The 22,539-nt window shown below is 54.0% G+C and overlaps 8 protein-coding genes across 8 annotated transcripts; 6 read left to right on the forward strand and 2 right to left on the reverse strand.

The window, feature by feature from the left end:
- The first annotated feature begins 2,585 nt into the window (after positions 1 to 2,585).
- LY79DRAFT_566402 (uncharacterized protein) lies at positions 2,586 to 3,686 on the forward strand. Its single transcript, XM_060558818.1, has one exon. The coding sequence runs from the start codon at positions 2,685 to 2,687 to the stop codon at positions 3,189 to 3,191; it is 507 nt and encodes a 168-aa protein (XP_060409764.1). The 5' UTR covers positions 2,586 to 2,684; the 3' UTR covers positions 3,192 to 3,686.
- Positions 3,665 to 4,740, forward strand: LY79DRAFT_566403 (uncharacterized protein). The gene has a single exon (XM_060558819.1). It carries the CDS (start codon positions 4,111 to 4,113, stop codon positions 4,594 to 4,596), a length of 486 nt encoding a protein of 161 aa, XP_060409765.1. The 5' UTR covers positions 3,665 to 4,110; the 3' UTR covers positions 4,597 to 4,740.
- Positions 4,741 to 5,663: 923 nt separating this feature from the next.
- LY79DRAFT_524291 (adenosine deaminase) lies at positions 5,664 to 6,731 on the forward strand (the record flags this gene model as incomplete). The annotated part of the gene is made up of 1 exon (XM_060555617.1): positions 5,664 to 6,731. The coding sequence occupies one exon, from the start codon at positions 5,664 to 5,666 to the stop codon at positions 6,729 to 6,731; it is 1,068 nt and encodes a 355-aa protein (XP_060409766.1).
- A 1,955-nt stretch (positions 6,732 to 8,686) lies between these two features.
- Positions 8,687 to 11,544, reverse strand: LY79DRAFT_673049 (calpain family cysteine protease; the record flags this gene model as incomplete). The annotated part of the gene is made up of 2 exons (XM_060564119.1): positions 8,687 to 10,124; positions 10,184 to 11,544. The coding sequence occupies 2 exons, from the start codon at positions 11,542 to 11,544 to the stop codon at positions 8,687 to 8,689; spliced, it is 2,799 nt and encodes a 932-aa protein (XP_060409767.1).
- A 205-nt stretch (positions 11,545 to 11,749) lies between these two features.
- On the forward strand, positions 11,750 to 12,469 carry LY79DRAFT_370296 (uncharacterized protein). Its single transcript, XM_060552827.1, has one exon. The coding sequence runs from the start codon at positions 11,956 to 11,958 to the stop codon at positions 12,406 to 12,408; it is 453 nt and encodes a 150-aa protein (XP_060409768.1). The 5' UTR covers positions 11,750 to 11,955; the 3' UTR covers positions 12,409 to 12,469.
- Positions 12,470 to 13,246: 777 nt separating this feature from the next.
- LY79DRAFT_524251 (TRAF-type zinc finger protein) lies at positions 13,247 to 14,681 on the forward strand (the record flags this gene model as incomplete). The annotated part of the gene is made up of 2 exons (XM_060555613.1): positions 13,247 to 13,355; positions 13,420 to 14,681. 2 exons carry the CDS (start codon positions 13,247 to 13,249, stop codon positions 14,679 to 14,681), a joined length of 1,371 nt encoding a protein of 456 aa, XP_060409769.1.
- Positions 14,682 to 15,867: 1,186 nt separating this feature from the next.
- LY79DRAFT_566412 (ubiquitin elongating factor core) lies at positions 15,868 to 20,371 on the forward strand. The gene is made up of 7 exons (XM_060558820.1): positions 15,868 to 16,181; positions 16,464 to 17,143; positions 17,207 to 17,411; positions 17,486 to 18,223; positions 18,313 to 18,611; positions 18,753 to 19,118; positions 19,263 to 20,371. The coding sequence occupies exons 1-7, from the start codon at positions 16,122 to 16,124 to the stop codon at positions 20,152 to 20,154; spliced, it is 3,240 nt and encodes a 1,079-aa protein (XP_060409770.1). The 5' UTR covers positions 15,868 to 16,121; the 3' UTR covers positions 20,155 to 20,371.
- LY79DRAFT_370958 (uncharacterized protein) lies at positions 20,367 to 21,432 on the reverse strand. Its single transcript, XM_060552828.1, has one exon. The coding sequence runs from the start codon at positions 21,180 to 21,182 to the stop codon at positions 20,580 to 20,582; it is 603 nt and encodes a 200-aa protein (XP_060409771.1). The 5' UTR covers positions 21,183 to 21,432; the 3' UTR covers positions 20,367 to 20,579.
- Between the last annotated feature and the right edge of the window lie 1,107 nt (positions 21,433 to 22,539).

Below are 22,539 nucleotides of genomic sequence, written 5' to 3' on the forward strand. Positions count from 1 at the left end.
AGACTATATAATACTAAAATTAAAGGTTATAGGCGTAGTAATAAGCCTTAGCTTTAGTAACTTATAGGTACTATAAATAGTTGTAGCTAATAAAGCAAAGGTTAAAGTAGATAGCTAGCTAGCGGTAGCTTACGTTATATATAGCCTAGCAAGAAAGCTAACAGCTGCCTATAGTTGCTAGCGCCTACTTAATAGCCTTATAGTAGCTAAAGTAGCCTTAGAGTACACAGTAGACTTTAGTAGGTAAATAACTAAGGGCAACTTACTTAGTAGTAAGGTCTTTAATACCCTATAGTAAGCAGATTTAATTAAGGTATTTAAGTAGGTAGTTATAAAGGCCTAGGCTAACTTATAAAATAACTACTGTTATAGTAAAGTTGCCTATCTATTACTTAATAACTTTAGTATATATAAGGTAACTAGTGCCTACCTATATAGTGTAGTTATAGGTTATTATAGCCTTACTGCCTTAAGGCTTATTAGCTTTAGTTAACTAAAGTAGGCAGCAATAGTAAGTAGTAGTAGTACTACTAAAGGTATAGCCTTAAGCTTTAGTTAAATTAAAGAAATTACTAACAAAAGCCTATATTTATTTAAATTTAGTAGCGCCTACCTCTATAGGCTTAGTAAGGTAAAAGTATTACTTATAGTAGGTAGCAAGGTTATTAGGTATAATAATAGGGCTAGCCTAGGTCTTAGGGATATATAAGGTAAGTCCTAATAAAGTAAATAGTTAAATAGGTAAGTAAGCTAGTAAAAGGAATATTCTTACTGTTAAGCTTCTTCTAAAAGTCCTCTAGGTTAAAGTTAACTATATTGTCCTTATAGTTAGGCAGTAAGGGCACTTAGAAGGTTATAATTTTGTTATCTAATACGTTAATTATATTAGCCTTGCTAGTAGTTAATAGAGGGATATCTAATACTATAGTAATATAAAGAAAACAATAATAATAAGGTAAAAGGTTAATTAGTAATAAATAATATAGTTAATAATAGGTTAGTAGTAATAGGTTAGTAGTAATAGGTTAGTAGTAATAGGTTGTTAACTTGCTGTTGTTATACGTAGGTAGGTAGTCTAGTTAACCTTAAAAAAACGCAGAGGATGTAGTAGACCTACATTAACTAGATTAACTAATTAGAATATCTAAATATATCTATTATTTTAATATAATTAATGTTAGTTGTAGTGTAGTACTTTAGGGGCCTGTGGGCAGACCCACAATGTGTCTGCCTGTTAACTGCTACTATGATAACCGAGAGGCTAAGCAGCCGTCACCGGCCACCGGGCCCCCTCGACGGAGTTGCGTCCAAAGTGGCACATGCTCCGGTTACCACCCCCTTCCAAGCTACACCCTCTCAAAAGTCGGCATCGAACGGACAATGTGCAAGTGCAGGTTACACTACAGGCATCATTGCAGCAGCCCAGGTTGCAGATGCGCCCCGGGTCGGGTCAATCACAGCGTTCCAGAGACGCCACCGACCGCCACACAATCTGGATTCTGGACTCAGCGTGCCGTTCGGTATCTCCGCCGGGAAGGAACAGCTCCTGGGAAAGGCAGCGTGATCAACCGCAACCAGAAGACAGGCTCGATGGTGGGTGGCATTCAACCCCGCATGCCAGCAACATACATGGTGTAGTAGATGGGAGGGGGGGGGGTCCCTCCTCCGGCCGGCACCACCATGGCCGGGATTATCTACCACCGCCTCTCCTCAGGCTTTACTTTTTGGCCGACGCCAGACAACACACACACTCACTAGCCGGCTTCAACCCTTTACTACAACTGCACTACCATTAATGGATCTAGCTAGCTACCGGAAATGCCCACTCGGAATGGATACGCCATGTGACGTGGCTGCAATGGCAATGGACACCAGGACGGGGTGCTGGCAATATCGTATCGCCGTGATTTAAGCCGTATACCAGAAACAACTACTCCGACGGTTCGATGCGACGGAGACGGGCCGTGGTCGCAGCATATGTCCAATAGTGCCGCCGTCTCACCTCCAGCGCGATGCAACCTCTCAGGAAGAAAGATATGCATTCGCTTGCTTATCTTAACCCCGTCAATTATTGCCCGCCTCTTTCTTTCCTCTCTCTCTCACTTATACGCCACGCCGGAGACTGACCCATAATGGTAGTCCTGGGGAACAGTTACTGAGCCAAGGCCATGGCCAAATCACTCGAAGGGAGTACAATCCAGCTACAAACAAATGCGGGGGATATTCAGGCTCTCTCCTACACGAGAGAGGCTGGGCGGACGGGGGAGCAGCGTTCTCGTCTACAATACTGATACGGGCACAGCTGGGAGGACTCTACCAGGACCGCTCGGGCGTGTCAATGAGAAGCCCGAATGCCTTGTGGTCCGAGGTCGTCGCGTCAGTCTTGGAACAAGAAAAGGTTTCTTAGTCGCATCCCATGTCTTCGGATAAGGGACGACGACAATGAGGGGGGAAGTATGGCATGAGAGATGGTTGGCGGCTTCAAACAGACCGCAAACCAGAATTAGAACGGGAAGGGAGGTGGTAGGCTCGCCATGTCTCTGTCCCTCTCACTCACTCTCTCTCTCTCCCCCCCCCCCCCCCCCCCCCCCTTTCGAACCACGAAAACCGCCATCGAGTATACTGCGCACAAGCCTTTGGACGCACGCACGCACGCACGCGCGCATGCGGAAACGGAAACGGCCATGACAAGCTTAAAAATACACGAGGGACGAGGGATAAGTGGCCAGTCAAGACAGCTCAACCCTTTCCACACGCGGCACGCCGGAGCTGATACTGTCGATAAGCTTCCGAGCATGACTGGCGAGGAGGACTTCTGGTCGGGGCAGAGATCGATGCTCGCGACGGCTCACGTCACAGATGCCGTAGGACAGCCCGTGCCAGGTATGGATGGGGCTGACAACCAAAGCATAAATGGACGCGCCTTTCCGGAAGGGTTGGCTAAAAAAGCCAGGGACCTTTGCTTAAGCTCGACGGGTCGGAGCAACAGCCCGACGGAGCACATGCAGCCGTCATCCAACGTCGATATTATCAACCAAAAAAAAAGAGAAAAAAAAAAAGCCCAGGACCTGAGGAAGGAAATCGTATGGTATGGTGTCATCCTCTCGGTGCCGACGATGCGAACGCAACCATCCGACCCTGCAAGTGCTGCGTACTACTCCGTATGTAGACTCCAAACCAGGGATCGGTAAATACGCCGTCGGTTGGCTCACCCGGCCCATCGAGGAGACGACCGATCTAACCGCCGAAATCCACCCCGGTCTATAGTGGGATTTCTTTTTCTTTCTTTTTCTTTTTTTATTGTTTCCTTCCCCCTCCCCCTTCTTCTTCTTCTTCTTATCCCGCCCCCTTCCTCCCTGGTCCGTACCGACGCCCCTCCCCGCAGTTCACTCGGACACCTTTGGGATCTGCGATCGGCTGTCTTCCCTCCCTCCCTTTGAGACGCCAAGTCGACGTTGAAATCGACTCTGGGATCATCCCTCCGCGATGCTCTTCGTCCTTCGGCTCACCGGGAGGCGGCGGCCTGGTTTCCACGTGCTCGATGGCCTCTGTAACAAGAAAAAGCAACCAGTCAAGGTCTGGATACTAGACTAGAAGCGGTATGCCCCCTTCTCCTTTGTGTCATGGGAGGAAAGGGAGGGGGTAAGGTAGGAGACAGAGAGAGGGGGGGGGGGCGGCGGAAGGGGTCGTTGCGATTCTCGAGACTTTCTTCCAGGGACCTCGAACCTTGGAGCCGCCAGACTCGGCAGGATGGTTTGGCTAGCAGCGGCAATTGGATGCGTGAACCAGTTGGATGGCTTCCGAGATCCAACGGTGCTGGCCGCTGCCGGACCGCTGAAGCCCCCTCGCCCGGGGCCCTCCCCTTCGGCCGGTGGCATGACCGCCGTCTGCGGCAGCCGTTTGAACTTGCTGTCAGTCTCCAAGTATTAGGGCCGTCATGATTCAGCCCGAGTGTGTACGAATACGTACGTGGGTTAGTGCGAGTGCGAGTGAGTGTGTGCGCGTGAGTATGTGTGTGCAACTTTGTGCCTTGTTCCCGGCCGTCTCGCATCATCGGGCGATTCTCATCTGGTGTCTGGAAAAGGATGCTATTCAGGGACGTGTCTGTCGATGTTTTGCCGAAGCCCTGCCGATTCTAATCGCCATTCTTCGTTCCTCTTGGCGCGCCGTGCGCTCCAACCTGCTGCCCGGCAAGCAGCAACCCGTCCCCACCCCGGTCCGCTAGATCTGCGGCGTCGACACACATTTCGAGGGCCGTGGAACGGAATGTGTGATCTCATGGGATGGATGGTGTTCTGCTCAGCTTCGATGATGGCCAAGCCCAGCCAGCCCTCGAGAATCGAAATGCGCGACATGGACACCCGCGATGACATACGCGGGCGCACGCGGGAGGGAGAGGGGGGGGCGCAGAGCTTAATCGTGCAGTGCTTGTTTTGTCGTAGGTCATATTCGTCCAATGTGGTCTTCCCCCCATCTCTCTCTCTCTCTCTCTCTCCTCCCTCCTACCCCCCGGTGTCGATGCTACTCTTAGCCCGCTTCAACATGGATATTTCAAACCATCCTGTCGTTCGACGGCTACGCTGGTCGTGCGTTTAATGCCGCAGGCGTCAAAAACCGGGGGGGAAATGGGCCAGATGCAGGAAGATGGATGGAAGGGTAGGGGTTTTTTTTTTTTTGTCCCTTTCGGCTGGCGAGGCTTCTTCTTCTTCTTCTTCTTCTTCTTCTTCTTCTTCTTCTTCTCCTTGTTCTTCTCCTTCTTTTTTCTTTCCACCCCTCCCTGAAGTCGTGGTGTGGGAAGTTTATTGGTCAGGGGAACCTGATACTTGACAGTCGAATCGCACCTCCTCCCCCCTCCTCTCTATCCCTCCCTCGGCACACTGGGTCCCCCCCTGGTCCGATAATGGAACGTTTTGAACCGCTTGTTTCTCCGGGCGCCGATGGTGACCACCACCGCCACCTGGTTTGAATACCCGCAAAAAGACGGTCCCTGGAGGCGTGGAGTCCGGGTTTACTGGATTTCTCGATTGGGGAGAGCGAGAAAAGGGTTGGCGGAACCGTATTATTCGCCGTCACCCATACACGGGCAGAGGCTGGCTAGTCCTAGCGGCCCAACGAAGGCCCTGATGGTCTGTCTGTCTCACTTCGCCGCGTTCCACCGATCTACCCGAGACGGTGCTCGCCGACGGCGCTCGATGGGAGAGAGGGAGGGCCTTCCGATCATGTAACCACACGATTCGGGGGCATGTCCGGGACCAACTTGGTCCCAAACTCGGAAAGTTGAGATTTGATTTCCAATGACATGACACGCAAGGATGAGGAGAAAGTTTGGTAGGCAGATGCTTAGCCTTGCGCCCATCCTTTTCGAAGCCTTCCAGAAGCTCTCCGAGATCTATTTTTGGTCGTGAACGACAAAGGAGACGTTGGAAAACCGCCGTCCGTGTTGGGCAGACTTTTCCTGTTGAAACATGTCTGTCTGCACCTCCATCTCCCCAATCTCGCATCCTCTCGCACATCACCCGTACATCCTGATCCAAGCCGGTCGCCACACATCCCAAACACACGCACACTCTCTCCCACTGGCGATCCGTACACACACCACGCACACCCATACAACGCACACACGCACACACGCACACACGCACACACCCCTATAGGTGCCCGACATGTGCAAAGACGGCCTCCATGATTTCTTGGTCGATCTGCCCAAGTGCGAGCACCACATCCATATCGAGGGCTCCTTGGGGCCCGAGCTGTTGTTCCAACTCGCCGCACGGAACGGCGTCCCCCTGCCGGTCGACAGGGATCCGGCCTTCGCGTCCGTCGAGGCCCTGTACGAGCGATACCGCAACTTCACTTCGCTCGACGACTTCCTGCACTACTACTTCATCGGCTTCTCCGTCCTGCTGACGGCGACCGACTTTGAGGAGCTGGGGTACGCCTACTTCGCAAAGGCGCACTCGCAAAACGTGCGGCACGCCGAGGTCTTTTTCGATCCGCAGGCGCACACCAGCCGGGGCGTGGGGTACGAGACCGTCATCGAGGGCCTGAGACGGGCCCGCCGCCGCGCCGAGGCCGACTTCGAGATGACGGTCGAGTACATTGTATGCCTCCTCCGCCACTGCCCCGTCGAGGACGGCATGCGCGTGTTCGTCGAGGCGCGGGACGCGGGCCACTTCCGGGACGGCACCGTCGCGGGGCTGGGCATGTCGAGCAGCGAGGCGCCGTACCCGCCCAGCATGTTCGCGGCCGTCTACGCCGCGGCCCGGGAGGCGGGGGTCCGGCGCACGGCGCACGTGGGGGAGGAAGGGCCGGCGGGGTACGTCGTCTCGGCCCTTGACGATCTGGGAGTGGAGCGCGTCGACCACGGTCGGCGGTCGGCCGAGGACGAGGCGCTGCTGACGCGGCTGGCGGCGGCCGGGACGCTGCTGAGCCTGTGCCCCGTGTCCAATGTCGTGCTGCGCGGCGTGCGGGACATGCGGGAGATGCCCATCCGGGAGTTCCTCGACGGCGGCGTGCGGTTCAGCATCAACAGCGACGACCCGGCCTACTTTGGCGGGTACATCCTCGAGAACTACTGCGCGGTGCAGGAGGCGTTTGGGCTGAGCGTCGACGAGTGGCGAGGCATCGCGACGGGGGCCGTCGAGGGGAGCTGGTGTTCCGAGGCGAGGAAGCGGGAGCTGGTCGTGGAGATCGAGGGCGTCGTCGCCAGGCATCAGGGGGCGAGAGTTTAGGCGGTTCCCCGGCCGTTCGAGGCGACGGGTAAATATGCCGTCACGACAGGTGTCTTTGTAGGGGTGACGGGATCCGATGTTTGATCATGGGACTTTGGGGGAGGGGGGGCGGAATGAGGGCCGTGTTAGACATGACGCCCTTTTCTCCGGTGCTCACTGACATCGTGCTACGACACCTGTTTGAAGAGCCTCCATGTGAGACTTGTTCGTGTTGAAACCCACTCAGCGGGGGGGAGGGGGCAAGTCCAATGTTGTTTGCTGGCCGCCAAGAGGACCGTGGGGAGGAAGAGATACCAAGATCGTGATGGGGAATATGCCCTGGGAGATGCCCGGGAGGCCGAAAGCGGGTCCTTGTTTCTTCCCCTTACTTTGGAGGTTGTAAAGGAATAACAAATCCCGAGGCAAAACAGGCTTGCCAACGGCTTCCCCATATGTTCATATCCCAGATTCGTGAGAGACACGGCATGCTTAGGGCCGGAGACTTGGGTGTATGCCCGTCGGCTCCGTTCTCTCGGTCTTCGTTCGCGGTCTTCGGCGTCATGCTCGTCGCGTTTCGCGGCATTCGTGACGCTCCGCCTGAGTATCTGAAGACGGTTACATCTGCGCCAGTATCAGAAGTCGATGGTGATGGGGTGGTCTTGCTTGCCCCCGTTTTTTCTTGTGAAATCTGCCCTGTGCTTCGTCTGGCTAGTGAATTACCCTCACACTCCTGTGACAAGCCCGCTCTGTTGCTTCTGTGAGAGGATTGCGACCATGCTGGTTGGCGAGGTTGGACGATAAGCAGATCCGCAGTCTGGACTCTTTTCGTGAAACCAGCATGACTTCCTTTTTTTGGTCCCGAATTTTGAAGCGTGGCTGTTACGTCTGGCTTGCAGCGGACTTGGTCATCGTTAACCTTGATGGAGATGACGACCCCCAGATCTCCTTGGACCGCGGGAACGCGCCTATCAAACAATCATACCCGTCGTGTTGGTGAGCATGCCGAGCTCTGTCACCTTGAGTGTAGATCTTCCCTTTGATACACGGTGCTTGTGATTGTGTGATCGGCCTCCCACTTTAGTTGCTTTTTTCTGCTCCATGCTATAAGTTAGTCGTTATTGCTCGAATATGCAAGGACCGGTGGTATCAGGACAGAAGACAAAGTTTTTATATTGTTAAGGGTTCTGGAGGCAGGCGTGTCTTGTGTGGCGAGAGAGTGTCTTGCGTGACGATAGAGTGTCTTGTTCAAAACATGCAGATAACCTTTGTACACACGTAGTACGGGCACAACCTTATGAGAGGAAAACTGGTTTTAATTAAGTGTAATCTGATGGTGGCTACCCCTACGAACCACACTTCTTGAAGTATGCTCAAAAGTATGTCTTCTGGAAAGTGATTATGGAGCCGACGTGGAAGGATATCTGATTGATCAATGCGTGCTCTTGAATCCTGTTTTGCAATAGCAATCATTAGGCCCATTACGAATCTGTTCTTTAACTGGCAGTCTCTTAAGGTTCAGTAAAGAAGGACATGGAAGGGCAGCAATGGTGTGACCCAAATGACCCTGTCATAGCGGGTTCTCGTTCCGCCTCAATCAAGACCAGAGAAGCTTTTGCCATTCCACAAGGAAGGCGAGACATCGTCGTTTCTCTTTTGAGTGTTATTCTTCATGGGGGCTCGTGATGAAAGGCCTTAGAGATAGTTACCCCTTCTCCACTCTGTTTGCACCGAACAAGTCGATGATACGGACCATGAGTTGGTATCGTTTCTGTTCGAGGTCTGTACGGGAGATCACTTCTGTGCATACCACCGAAAAAAAAAAGGCTTGCTCAGACTTGCCTGATATCAAGACACGAGGCCATCAATCACTCTCGTCAGAATGCAGCTCTGGAATTTCGACTATATAACTGATGAGAATTGGTATCCAGCATTTCCATCACAATCGTATCAATCATAACATCATCATGCACCCCCCCTTACACAGTTGCCCCGGCAGCCTCTCCGTCAACCGTCAAACTCGCAGCCTCTTCTTCGTCGCTAGACTTGACCAGCTTGATGCCGACGTCCGCGTCCTGGGAGTACACCCGCAGGCCAAGCACGCATACAGCGTTCCACGGTGGGCCTGCGAGCTCCTCGCCGTCATCTCTGTCGATGGACTCGGTGTCAGAGTCCGAGTCCGAGTCCTCTTCTTCCTCGACTGGCGCTTCCACGAGAACCTCTTCCTCTTTGGTGGCAGGCGAGGGCACAACGGACGCCTCGGCCGTATCGGCCTCCTTGACAGCGGGAGCGTCTCCCTTACTCTCATCCTTTTTCTCCTCTGTCTTCTCTTCGGCTTTCTTTTCGTCCTCCTTCTTGGGCTCCGGCACGGGCCCGTCACCGGGCTTGGAACCAGTCAGGCCTGCTGGCTTATCGTCTGTGGTAGCAAGCTTCTGGCTGCTGCCGGTGGACTCTTTGTCGGACTCTTTGACCTCGGTCCAGTCGCCGTCTTTCTCCTTCTCCTTTTCCTGGCTGGCCTCTTTCTTCGTCTCCGGCTTCTCCGCGGACTTGCTCTCCTCGGTCTTCTTCCCTTCGTTGGCTAGCTCCGATACGACCTTGGCTGACTCCTCGAGTGCCTTGGCCGCGACGCCGAGCGCCTTTTTCTGCTTCTTCTTCTTCTTGGCCTTCCTGCTCTCCTTCTTCTGCTTCGCCTCGAGCTTCTTCTTCTCAATCAGCCCGTCCTCGTCCCGCACGCCGCCCTTGGAGTGCGCTATGTCGTACTGCAGCCCGACCTGCCGCAGCTTCTGCGGGTTGCGTTCCGCGTATTCCCTGACGACCTCCTCGACGGGCTTGGCGGCGTCGCCGTTGTGGTGGCGCGTGGCCGTCACCTTGGGGAGAACCTCGTATACACCAGGCTCCAGATCGACCTCGCAGCTGACGGAGCGGTTCTCCCACTTATGCACGGGGCGGACACGGCAGATCTGCTCCGGCTCGAGGGCGTTTTTAGTCTTCTCTCCCTCCTCGGATTTGTCGCCGGTGACTTCCGGGATAGCCTTTTGTAGGACAAAGTGCAGTTCAAACCAGTATTGGCCCTCAAACCCATGGAAGTATCGGTCGTCGAGCTGCGTAAGAACGATGACGACCATGCCCGACTTTTTGACCTCGACGATGAACTTGGTATGGAGGTAGCCTGTCACCCAAGAGATGTTGGCCGAGGTCCACTGCTGTACGACGGTCCACTTCTCGTCGAACAGGCGGGTGCGGTGGATGTACATGAACGTCGACAGCATGTCTTCGTACGACATCCAGAAGACGCCGTCGTCGCCGAAAGTGTGGTTCATTCGCTTCAGCCAGTACGGCGTCCACTCCTTTGAGCCATCAGACCAGGGGCCATTCCACTCGCCGACACCGCCGTCGGATCTTTCGCCCCAGGGGTTTCTGGCAGGGAGAAACGTTAGTCGGCCTGCTCAAAATCCACTGTTATCAAGAAGGCTTACCTGATCTGCACGAGGCGGACCTTCTTGCCGTCCTCGTCCACCTCTTCTCGGGATTGGAGGATGGAGTACGCGTGTCCCAGTGCGAGACCGCTCTTCTGCCAGTCCCAGCCAGTGCCCATGGCGGCCAGAGCAAAGACAAACTCGCCGTCGGTGTTGACAAGCTCCTTCCAGAGCCTGTCCTTCCGAAGCACTCGGTTAGTGGCAATTGTCGAGGTGACGCCACCTGTCATGTCCTCCACCGCTTCACCGGGCCAGCCACCCGAGATGGCCTCGTAGTCGCCGTGGACTTTGGCATAGGCCTTTTCGAGTAGCGGCAGCCATGTCTCGTTCTGGTCCTCGCAGCGGGCGAAGTACAAGGCGTCGGAGCCCGTCTGATTGCGTTTGCGGTGCAGACGGGCCTTCTTGCCGCTGGCGTCGTAGACGTCGCCGTAATAATCAAAGTCGGAGTCCTTGAGGTAGAGGTTATCGTCGATGACGGTCGAGATCCACTCGCCGTCGCGCTGGAAGACGAACCCATAAACGCCGCATTCCTCGTCACGCGCAACGCATACCTTTTGCATAAGGTCTTTGCGGTGCGCAATCGTTGCGACAGCGGCGAGCCACCAGCAATCGCCATTGGCGCCCTGTTTGATGTCAGACGAGGAGTAGCCGTTGACTGTAAACTGAGGAGACTCGAAGATCCAGTCGAGACGATGGATGGAGCCCGGGCTATAATACTCGCCTCCCCGGACACCCTGACGCTTGGAGGCCTTGACAGGGCCCGATCTTAGCCCCGCTCGCGCCCCTGAGCCGTCTCTCGCACTGGCAAAGGGGTTCCAGATATCATCGCTGCTCCCCAGAAAGCGGCTCACCACGGCCGGGTCGATGGGAATGGTGGAGTTAGGCCCCAAGACCTGAGCAGCAGCCAAGGTGTCGAAGCTGTTCTTGACGTCCCAGCTGCTGACATTGGGTCCATCATCAGCCGCGCGGCCGCCGCCCCCAGGACCGAAGTCAGAGTCGCGGACGAGGCCGTTGAGGCAGTTGTTGTAGGGATCACGCTCGATATCGAAGTCTGCATCGGTGAATTTCTCGTTCGTCCGTTCGCACTCGCGGACGATGCGCTTCACCTTCTCCCGACACTCGCGGGCGGCGGCTTCATAGGATTCTTGGGCGTTGCGGGTAGACGAGGCGCCCCGGGGCTGGAAGTCGGGGAGCAGAGAAGCATAGAGGGACCGGGGGAAGATGGATGTCACCTTCCCGGGGTGCTTCGAATGGAACTTGTTCCAGAAGTCGGAGAGAATCTCTTGAGGGGCTTTCTTGTTGCGCTTGTCAGATGGTACGGCAGGCACCACGGCTGGCGGAGGGTCACCGTAGGGCGCCATAGTGTGTAGATTGAAGTCTGATGACCTAACAAAGCCGGGATCAAAGACGTTTTGTTGAGCCGGGTGGTGAAGACTGTCTCGTAAAGAAGAGGAACTGACTGGAGTAGCACCCACTCAGTGGGGGTTCATAGAGATATATCACCAGTTTAAATAACTCTCTGGCATATAAAGCCAAGCAGCTCCCCGCCGCAACACACTTATCGAACACCTCATGACCCTGGCATCTAGGGCTGACGGGCCAGTGGTGGCTTTGGGGGCAGGGATTGGCGGCGCTAGCTCTGGGACCTGGCCAGCACACTGTCGCATCGCAAGACGGCGAATGAAAAAGATGATGGGAGGACAACCTCTTGCATTGCGGAAGAGCCAAGTGGCTCGCAAGTGCGCCTGAGTGCAGCAAATCCCTGGTTTTGCATGTGGCAGGCAGCCTGGACAATCAATGACTGCAAAATCAGGCTGGACTGGCGCGGCGCTACGCTACGCTACGCTACGCTACGGCTGGGGTTCAGGGTCCAGGATCGAGATGGATGCGCCACAACATCAGGCTGGCGGCAAGCGATGCAGAGATGGACGAGCCCAGCTGGCCGAAAGTTGGAGGCAAACACGTCGGGGAATATAGCGTTGGCGTCTCGGTTCGAGGCGGGGAGGTTGGCTGGCGCGATGAATTGGCGAATCTCACGTAATATCCAGACGATGCATGCAGTGACATGCAGGCAGGTCACATTCGCGTTTACGACCAGCCGGTTTTGGGGGATGCGGGGAGATGCAGCTGAACAACACGTCTTGAGACGATGTACGGAGTACTGCTTGGGGAATTGGCCAATGTCCAATTTGATTGCCTGGAGTGGGTGCCGGTTTATCTTGTGAAATTCCTGTCTCATGTCAGCCGCCGTCTCGGATGATAGTCGTGGCATCAGGCACAAGAGCTCGGCTTGGGCTAATAGTGATGTTGTAGGGATAGATATCCAACCTTGGGTCGTCGACCAGAGTCAGGAGCTCTCGCATCTAGCAACGAGCCAACAAGTTCCAATCAGCTTCTCAAGCGAAAACGAAATTGATGAACGAGCACCGCGGCTTAGTGAAAGGCATGTGATGGTATGAACCGGATAAAACAATGTTTGGGGATGATGTATCCGTAGACTTTGCGGTAGTAAGTGAGCGGGTGCTGCAGCTAGATGCCGTTTTGCATATGCGTAATTTGCATTCCTCGATAGACGAAGAGAGGAAACGGCCGCAATCTGCACGAGGCATATGCAACTTGGCCGACAATGCCATGTGCGGGGACTGTATCGGGTGACAGTGTTAGTGATCATGGACACTGTCTCTTAGCGGCCGTTTCCCCAGCGTTATCGGTTTTATCAGACCCTCGGCTCGAGTCACGTCACCTTTCCCCGTACCTCAGTTTGTTTGCCGATGAGATGGGGGAAGGACGGGGACCTCCATAGTTTCCTTCCCACACACGACCCCATCCATGGATTGGGCCTCAACCACGAACCATCCCAACCATCCTATCCACAAGAAAACCACATTATTCCGTCACCGCCTTGCCTTGCCTCCCTTTGCCTTGAAGACACCCACAGTACTTGCGAGCAACCTTCCCGTTCGTCTATTTCTCCGCCATTTCCAACACACACACACACCATGGTCCTCCTGAATGTCTGATCATTCCCATTTCACACAGTGGCCGCTAGCCTGAGCATTCATCATGTCGCAGCCAGGCTTCCCCGGTGATGATTCGACCATCACACATCTCGTTCAAAACATCGTTGAGGGGGCCGTGCGGTCCGTCGAGGGAGTTCCTATTCCTCTTACGCGTGAGTTGGGCACCGAAGGAACGACGCTCCCACTTCTGGTACCTTGCTAATATCTCGCAACCAGCTCGAACTCCTAATCAGTGGCCCGTCGAAGAACTTGCTACCCGTGAAGCCCTGCGATTTTCCTTAAGCTCCAGCCAAGTCAAGGAACTGCTCGACTTCTCCGCTCTGCTCTATGTCGATGAACCCGACGACAATCTGCTCTGTCCTATTTGCAAGCTTCCCGTCATCACCCCCATAATTACGCCCTGCGATCATACCTTCTGTCTCGAATGCTTGAAGCGCCATTTCCATTCGTCCGATACCTGCCCCATCGATCGAACTAGATTCCGTGCCAAGGACTGCAAGACCTCGAGACTATTGACCAACATCCTCGACAGTCTCATCGTCGAGTGCCCCAATTCCGAGCGAGGATGCGGCGAAAAGGTGAAGCGCGAGGAAGTCGTCAAGCACACTATCAACTGCAGGTACACGCTGCACGACTGTCCCGACAAGGCTTGCGACAAGAGAGTAGAGCAGTGGCTGACCGTCTCGGGTAAATGCTGGCATTTTGAACAGACATGCGAGTACTGCGAGGAGAAGATGGAGGCTGCCTCGATGACGGACCACGTCAACAACAAATGCACCAAAAACACGACAGACTGCGCCGATTGCGGCGAGGCGATAAAGCTGTCTGAAGTAAGCCAGCATCGTGACAACAGCTGCCCCGAGGCCTCGGTTCACTGCACATACTCCCCCTACGGCTGCACCTACAAGACTCTTCGCAAAATGCTTGACGTCCACAAAGACGAGTGCATCTATAAAGTGGTTGCCATCGTCGGCGACAAGGTAAGGTCCCAAGAGAAGCAGATCGAGAGGCTGCAAAAGCAGACGGAAGAGCAGGAACGGCAGATCATGGAGCTGAAGGACGAGCGACGGGAATGTATCTCTTGGGATGACGTCTTCAGCCTGAACGACGTCTCAGGAGGAGCCAAGTTCAAACCCACCGAGGCTGTCATGACCATTTACGAAGACATGGAACGTCGCATGGAGGAGCTCAAGAAGGAGTTTACCGACCTGGAAGGACGGCAGACGGTCATGGTTTTGAACCAGGTCATGCCGATCAAGGATCAGATCACCGAGATCAGGAGCACACTGGGAGTACTCAAGATGCACATGGCCTGGCTCATGAATAAGAGCCGTGAAGAAATCGAGCGCAGCCGCCTGGCCAACCGTAGTGTCGGCAGCACCAGCCGGACGCGAGGCAGCTCCGATAGCGATGGCGAAGCCGCCCCCTCGACTTCTCGGCGACTGAGCGACGGCTCGAATGACATCCCTCGCCTCTGAGGGCCCTCCTCCCATCGATATGCTGTTACTCTAGTCAGCGGATGACGGTGGGTATGATGATTTTCCCACGAACAGAATGGCCAGAGCTGCCATGGAGGATGCATGTATACGTGCTTCCCAAGTCTATGGTCCGGTCGATTGGCCCGTGGGCCTTCAGGCAACCCAGCACCTGATGGACGATACTGATACAGGGTCTTTGTTCTTTATTTCTCCCAGGCCGCGTGGTCATGTACTAGTAAAACATTTGGGTTTCCATGGCGTTTGGGGACAAATAGGCACCGGAAATGCGGTGCGTAAAAACGGAATGGCACGGAAATACCCTTGCGGCTCTCAGCTACCCAGCAAGACGCCCATTCAAAAACAAAGTTTGAGATTCTCTCTTACGCGTATATAGTCAGGGACACATGCAAAATTTTATCATACACGTTGCTCCCCGAGACAGATGACTGGCGAACAACATGTCCCAAATAAATGATACCGTGATGTTATCATCGTAAATCAAACTCGCAGGAGTGGGCAAACAACCTTCAAAGGCTGACCCAAACACACCATATTGAAACCTAGATCTATTGCGCTCATTGACGTTGTATGCCCCTCATATCTCTCCGCCCCTCTTTCGCCGAACTTCATCGCCACTTCCGATCCGATGACGATGACGTACGTTTCATCAAAAGGGGTCCCTACTTTTTGTATGATCGTCTGAACGCGCCCAACGGTAGACTGGTTTCAACATTGAATGAAGGGTTTAGGGGTCTTTCGTTGGTTTCGATCTGGCAATGCCCATCTGCTGTCGAAGGGAACGATCACATAATGCCCTTGTGCTGCAGTGTCGCACCGGCATTGGTTGCTTCAAGCCTGCGCCAAGCAAGAACATAACTAGGCATAAAGACCAAATGGCATAGTTGAACGCAGTCAGAAGCGCATATATCCTCAAGAGCAGACGCAGTTCATGAATCGTTGGGTTCGCGCCAGTCTCGATATGGAATGTCCTGGAATATCTCGAAAACGGGAGGTGAAAGCGCAAATTCCAAAGCTTATCAATCGACGAGTCGTGGTGTCTGACGAGCGGACTTTGGGAGCTTCTGGTGGGATGCCCGCTAATCGGAGACTCCACGCGTCGGACTTAACAGGGGGAGAAGCGTCACAGTGTTTAAAGCTCCGCTCTAGTCCCACTTTTCCGCTTGCCCGTCACTGCTCCCCGCTACCAGCCGTGGTAGCTTTCCTAACAAGGTTGCCTGTCGGATACCTTACGTGACCCGCGAGGCCCTGAACGTCAACCTACGACCGATTCCACCATTGAACGCATTCCTACCTCAACGCTCGACACCTCGCCGTCGCCTTTCTCAATCTCGTCCTAGGAAGCCAGGCTGTCGTCAAATTTCGTACGCAACCCCGCATAACACATCGCTGGCTTCCCATCCATCACGACGGCTAGCCATCATGGATCCCAACGAGAACAGCCAGGCGCCAGACGCACCTGATTCCAGAAAGATGAACGATGTAAGAGCTGCCCGCTCCCTCCTCTCCTACCCGCTGAAACTGGTTGCCGTTGAGATAACCTTCGGTCTTGCTGGCTGTCGCTGCGATACTGACATGCTCGTGGCGGCAACGTTGACGGTGACAATAAGCACGAAGCTACCGAAGACAGCCCGTGAAGATGACGTCTACGAGGCCATCGACAAAGCTTCCAAACAGTGGCCAGCTCGTTGTCGCGTGCAATGCTGCTATGCAATGCTGCTACCTGTTCAACGATTTTACAGATTCTGACTGCCCATGACATAGATCCGGCTTCGACGACTGGCTAAGCTCGGGTCATCGAACAGATCCCCAAAGCCGGAAGACGGCTCACCAAATCCAGAGAACGATGCCGAGACCTCGACCGCAGCCACGACGAACGAAGGCAAGGGCAAATCTCCCGCAGAGGAAACGCCTTCCTCTACACCGAAGCCCGCCCCCGCGAATCCCTTCTCCCAGCTTGGCGTCAGATCCACTTCCGGTGCGTCGCCAACAGCCGAGAGCAGCGCACAGAAACGAGGGTCCTCTAAGATGGACGATCGCGCCCCAGCGCCTGCCCCCACCAAGAAGGCTAACGTGGAGGAATCAGTGGAAGACTTCTCGGACAGGATACTCAGCCACGTCTTCCGCATAACCGTCGACCCGGAACGCCTTACCGATATCCACGGCCATAAGCTGAACTTCCTGTCCGAGGCAAGCCAAGAATTAAAAGAGAATGGGTCACCGCTGAAGCTCACCACTGCTGTCCTCGATAGCGCCCTTCTGGAAGCCGTGACCGCCGTGCCTGCCGACAAGACTATTCTTGGCTACCTTCTTCCTTGTTTTAAGCGTATCGTCCGGTCGAATGTGGTCAAGGAGACACCCGAGAAGCGCGAGGTTTTGGAAGAAGCAAAAAGACTATGTGTCAGCAACTGCCTGTTTGCCCTCACAATCCCTGATCTGTTTGGGTGAGTCATATACCGTTGTGTAGAATGACTTATGACTTTGGACTATGCTGACGATAGTCCCAGACGGTCACAACCCGAGAGCCTGGTCCCGTACCTGCTACGTGGACATGACCAGGACGATGGAATTTGCCTGGACTTCCTCCGAGAGGCTGTGAAAAGGTTTCCCGAGGACGAGCAGTTCCCTGTGGCCTTTGCCGATGCCATGCACTCTATCAGCATAAAACTGTCTGGCCTGACCATGGAGAACGACTACAAGCCATACATTAACGTGAGTGTTACTTGTTCCTGACCTACCCCCTTCTCTGGTCTGTCTTTGATAGAATGAGCTGACGCTGCTTCCAGGCATTGATGTCGTACACCAAGTTCCCTGCTCTGTTGAATGCTATTTCACAACACCCCAACTTCATGACGGCACAGAAGTCTGGTGCAGTGCTTGAAAAAGAGACTATCTTGGGGCCCTTCTTCCGGATTTCACCTCTGCAGTCTGAAGTCACACTGGCATACTTCCCCAACCCGCGAGGCTTGGACCGGAGCCGCGCTGCACCATCCCAAGACGCCTTGCGAGCCATTCTGCGAGTTCACCAGGACGAACTCTTTACTATTGCCAATGCTTTCATCCGAGCAGACACCGATACGAGGGCACGGGTTCTCGATTGGTTTGCTTCTGCAATCAACGCCAACCACAAGCGTAGGGCGCTCCAGGTCGATCCCAAGGAAGTATCATCAGATGGCTTCATGATGAACTTGACTGTCGTCCTGGACCGGTTTTGCTCACCTTTTATGGACACCACATTCTCAAAGGTTGACAGAATCGAAGTGGAATACTTCCGGCGCAATCCCCGCGTCGACATCAAGGAAGAAACGAAGCTTAATGCTGACCAGTCGGCATCTGACGCATTCTATGCTAAGAAGGTGGAAGGCAACTCCAACTTCATCACCGAGGTCTTTTTCTTGACCCTTGCAGCGCATCATTATGGCAGTGAGGCAACAAACTCGAAGCTCAAAAGCTTGGAGCGCGACATAAAGTGGTACGAGAAACATCTGGCAGCTATGGAGGCCGAACGGCCAAAGGTCCAGAATGTAAGTCCTACGTCTTTCCCTTTTGCCGACCATCGTGTTCGGGTTCGGATGCTGTGCAAGTTGTTGCGGAGTTAACCTGTATCCATCAGCAACCAGCACAACTTGCCATGTTTGAGTTGACTCTCAAGAGGCACACAACCGTTCTGGAGAAGGCCATTGCAATGAAGTACGCCATTGAGGGTGTGTTCTTGGACGAGAAGATGCAGGAGCTATCGCTTCGCTTCATGCGATACGTCGCTGTTTGGTTGCTTCGTCTGGCTAGCCAAACAAACTACACCCCTGACAAGGATCTTCAGCTGCCGCTCCCCGCCGAGGAACCTGAGGCTTTTGCGTGTCTCCCAGAGTACGCACTTCAAGACGTGGTGGACAACTTCAAGTTTGTGTATCGGTAAGTCACACTTTGGTTTGCGACACCAGACTACGAACACGGTCGTGTCAAGATATTACTCCCCGGACGACTCATTCTAGTACCCCTCCATCTCAAGGCAGTATCAACTAAGAGATGAGGAGTGTTGCTGACTTGAAAAAGCTATCTACCCCAAATCATGCCATCCGCTGTTGGCAGTGAAATGATTGCGCTGTGCATTGCGTTCCTGCGCTCGTCCGAGTATATCAAGAATCCCTACCTCAAGTCTTCTCTGGTCACTCTGCTTTTCTCTGGAACCTGGCCGTTCATGCACTTCAAGAAGGGAGTTCTAGGCGATCAGCTCTATGGATCAAAATTCGCAAACGAAAACCTCTTACACGCGCTCATGAAGTTCTACATCGAGGCGGAGTCGACTGGTGCCCACACCCAGTTCTACGACAAGTTCAACATCCGTTATGAGATCTTCCAAGTCATCAAGTGCGTCTGGGGTAACGACGTTTACAAGCAGCAGTTGACGAGAGAGAGCAAGTAAGTTGACAAGAGCTGGCCATCCTCCCCCCACCCCCAAACCAGTCGCCCCATTTTCTTCGAACCCCCGCCCCTTGTTAAACCCTGAACCACGTCGAGTATCATAGGCAAACGATGAGATACTTGATATCTAACCAAATTTAGGGTTAACCGGCAGTTCTTTGTTCAATTCGTTAACCTGCTGCTCAATGACGCCACCTACGTGCTCGACGAGGCGTTGACGAAATTCCCCAAGATCCACACGTTGCAGCAAGAACTGGAGTTTGGCAATAGCCTGTCGGCACAGGACAGGGAGAAGAAGCAGGAAGAGCTGCAGGCGTTGGAGGGCCAGGCAGGCTCATACATGCAGCTTGCTAACGAGACACTGGCAATGATGAAACTCTTCACGTCGGCACTGGCGTCAGCCTTCACCATGCCCGAAATCGTGCAGCGTCTGGCTAGTATGCTCAACTACAATCTGGAGACGCTGGCGGGCCCGAAAATGGGCCAGCTCAAGGTGAACAACCCGACAAAGTACCACTTCCAACCTCGAGTTTTGCTTTCGGACTTTGTCGACATCTACCTCAACCTGGGCTCGTCACAGGCGTTCATCGACGCGGTCGCTTCGGACGGCCGTTCGTACAAGCCCGAGGTGTTCGACAAGGCGGGCTTCATTCTGTCGAAGCGGAGCATGAAGGATGCCAACGAGCTCGAGCAGTTCAACAGCCTGAAGGCCAAGTTCCAGGAGTCGAAGCAGATCTCGGACCAGGCGGAACTCGACCTCGGCGACATCCCGGCCGAGTTCGAGGATCCGATCATGGGCGATCTGATGAAGGACCCCGTCATCCTGCCGTCGAAGCACATTGTCGACCGCGGCACCATCGTGCAACACTTGCTCTCGGACCCCAAGGATCCTTTCACGCGTCAACCGATGACGGTGGACGATGCGATTCCGCACACGGAGCTGAAGGAGAAGATTCAGAAGTGGAGAGAGGAGAAGATTGCGGCCGCCAAGGCCAGGGCACAAGGTGAGGCAATGGACACGACGGAGGGTTGATTGACGACGGATGGGGGGAGGATGGGAGGATGGGAGGATGTCATGGCTTGTTCCTGGGAGGTGGCCCGGGCGACGAAGCATTGCATCTTATTTATGAATAGACATTCATAGGTCCCTCGGCACGGAGGGTCAGGCAGCACTAGCGAGGCCAAAAAGACGGTAGCCCTTCCTGGAATAGACGAAGAATACGCTTGGTATGAAGCGAGGCATTTGGAGCGGGATGGCCGCTATATGTGACAGATGAGCGTAGCAGACGTAAGCCCCCGAGGCAGAAGAAGCTCGGGGCCAAGCTGGGATAGATGGTCATGGCTTGGTAAGTGAAGGAAACACGAGATGTGTTCCGGGAGTAAGAAGATGATGCCAGTCCCGCGTTGCCAGCAGCCTCGGTTCAATGTTACAAACGGGGCGACGGACAAAGCGCGTGTTTAAAGGCATTGGACTTGGTTGTCTTGGGGCGAGACGTGCTGACAGAGGTCAGCTGAAGGAGGGGAGGGAGCCGTGAGGTTTCGGATGGCTACGCAGATGGGCCGAAAGTCGAACCACGATCGGCGGCCGCATGGTGGCTCTCGTTGTTGGGGCGGAGCTGGGCCACAGGGAGCGGGAGGCGGCGAAGGTGATGCGCGGGGGGGTTGCGGGTTTGTTTGTTCACTGTTAGGGAAAGTTTCTTTCTTTACCTGGCTCACCCACAGTGGTTCTGGACCCTCTTGAGAATTGGATGACACGTCTTGGCGGTCGCGTGGGGGTTTCCTCGGCGAAGAAGAAGAAGAAGAAATGGCATGGCTGTTGCTGATTTTCCCACCCTCTCGGAAATTTAGGATCGGGGGGAAGGCAGGGGCTGCGTCTGGCTGGATGGTCGCACACGTACATGGTGATGAGTGAGGTGGTTGATGACTGGAGCACCTGGGCGAACAAGTGGTCGTTACGTCATTGGATACCCATCTAGGAAGAGTTTGAGGGAAATACGGGCGGTGCCTCTCGTCTGCGTTCCTCCCTCCCTCCTCCCCTGGTCTGATGCGTTTTACATACATGGACTTTGAGGGAGTGGTTTTCGATTTGTTTGGTTTTCCGGGATGTGGTGGGAGTTGGGCATTGATGGCCGAACCGGTTTATCCAGAGAAGGATGGCTGTTGATTGCTCGAGGCACAATTGTTGTCCCAGATAGATGATGGATGGACACATACTAGTAACTTGGGCGATGGAGCTGAGGAAGTTCGGCACGACCCATGCAGCCCCTCCTACCTAGTCTAGGCCAGTCCCGGGTCTACCGCAGTACTAATCTACGTAGTTGTACATGATTGACAACTTCTCAGGGGGAGGGGGGACCGGTGTGTATGTGTGTGTGTGTGTGTGTGTGTGCGGAAGGCCGGCACAGTTGACGATTGGACGAAACATGGAGGTTTCCTTGGTGCCGGCTGCTAGGGTTGGTGTGCTTGTGCTTCGTACGCGCCAACTAGGGGTCTCTCGCTCTGTGAGTCGTGGTCGTGATTCTTGTGGACCACCACCCCGACATGTCAACCCGTGCTAAGCTTTAATGGCGTTGGCTTGGGACCTGGGGAAAGCTGCCGTATCCGTTGTGTCTTGAGAGATGGACCGACCGAGGGAGGGGCAGGTTTATAAAAAAAGAAAGAAAAAAAAAGAACATGGATAAAGGGAGGCCGCCCTCTCTCTCACTCAATCCACTCCTGGTGGGTTGATGTTGTCCCAAAGTCCAGTCCGACCATCTCTTCTGATTTGCGGATATTATTACCGCCACCATTTCTTCTCTCTTCCTTTCTTTCTCTCTTTTTATTTTTTTATTTTCCCCTTTTTGGTTTCCCAAAGAAACTACAGAGGGCATAAACACAACACGAACGCATTCTCGAAAAGGCAGGCGTGTGTCACGGCTCGGTAATTCAACAACTTTGCTGAGATACCGGTACGATACTCACCTAGGTAGGTACCTAGGTATGTATCCAAGGCCCGTGCGGGTACGGATACCGGTACTCTTTGCGGAATAAACGGGACGTACCGAAGCTTCAGCCCACTCATTCATTGCCCCTCCCCTCCCCGGTGAAGTAAATCAGGCCTGCCAAGGACTCTGCATACAGCTTCATGTCGATGATGTAGGTAAACAGGTAATGATGGGTATGTAGGTGGCTTCAGGCTGTGTTTCTGGCTGCAAGCGGTACGTACTGACAACACCGCGCCTTGCCCACCCCGCCTTCCGGGTTCAGCGTGTGTGAGAGAGTGTGAAAATGAGAGTGACAGTGAGCTAGCTGCTCGATCAGTCACCCCACTTGCAGCTAGCTAAGTAGTAGGTAGGTAGCTACCTAGCTAGCGAGCTGTCACCGTCTTTCCTTTACGTGCCATCTTTCCGAGCTTCCAAAGCAGAAGGCAGATGCTGCT

Source organism: Colletotrichum navitas (genome assembly GCF_030913465.1).
Source record: "Colletotrichum navitas strain CBS 125086 chromosome Unknown LY79scaffold_78, whole genome shotgun sequence".
Lineage (NCBI taxonomy): Eukaryota > Fungi > Ascomycota > Sordariomycetes > Glomerellales > Glomerellaceae > Colletotrichum > Colletotrichum navitas.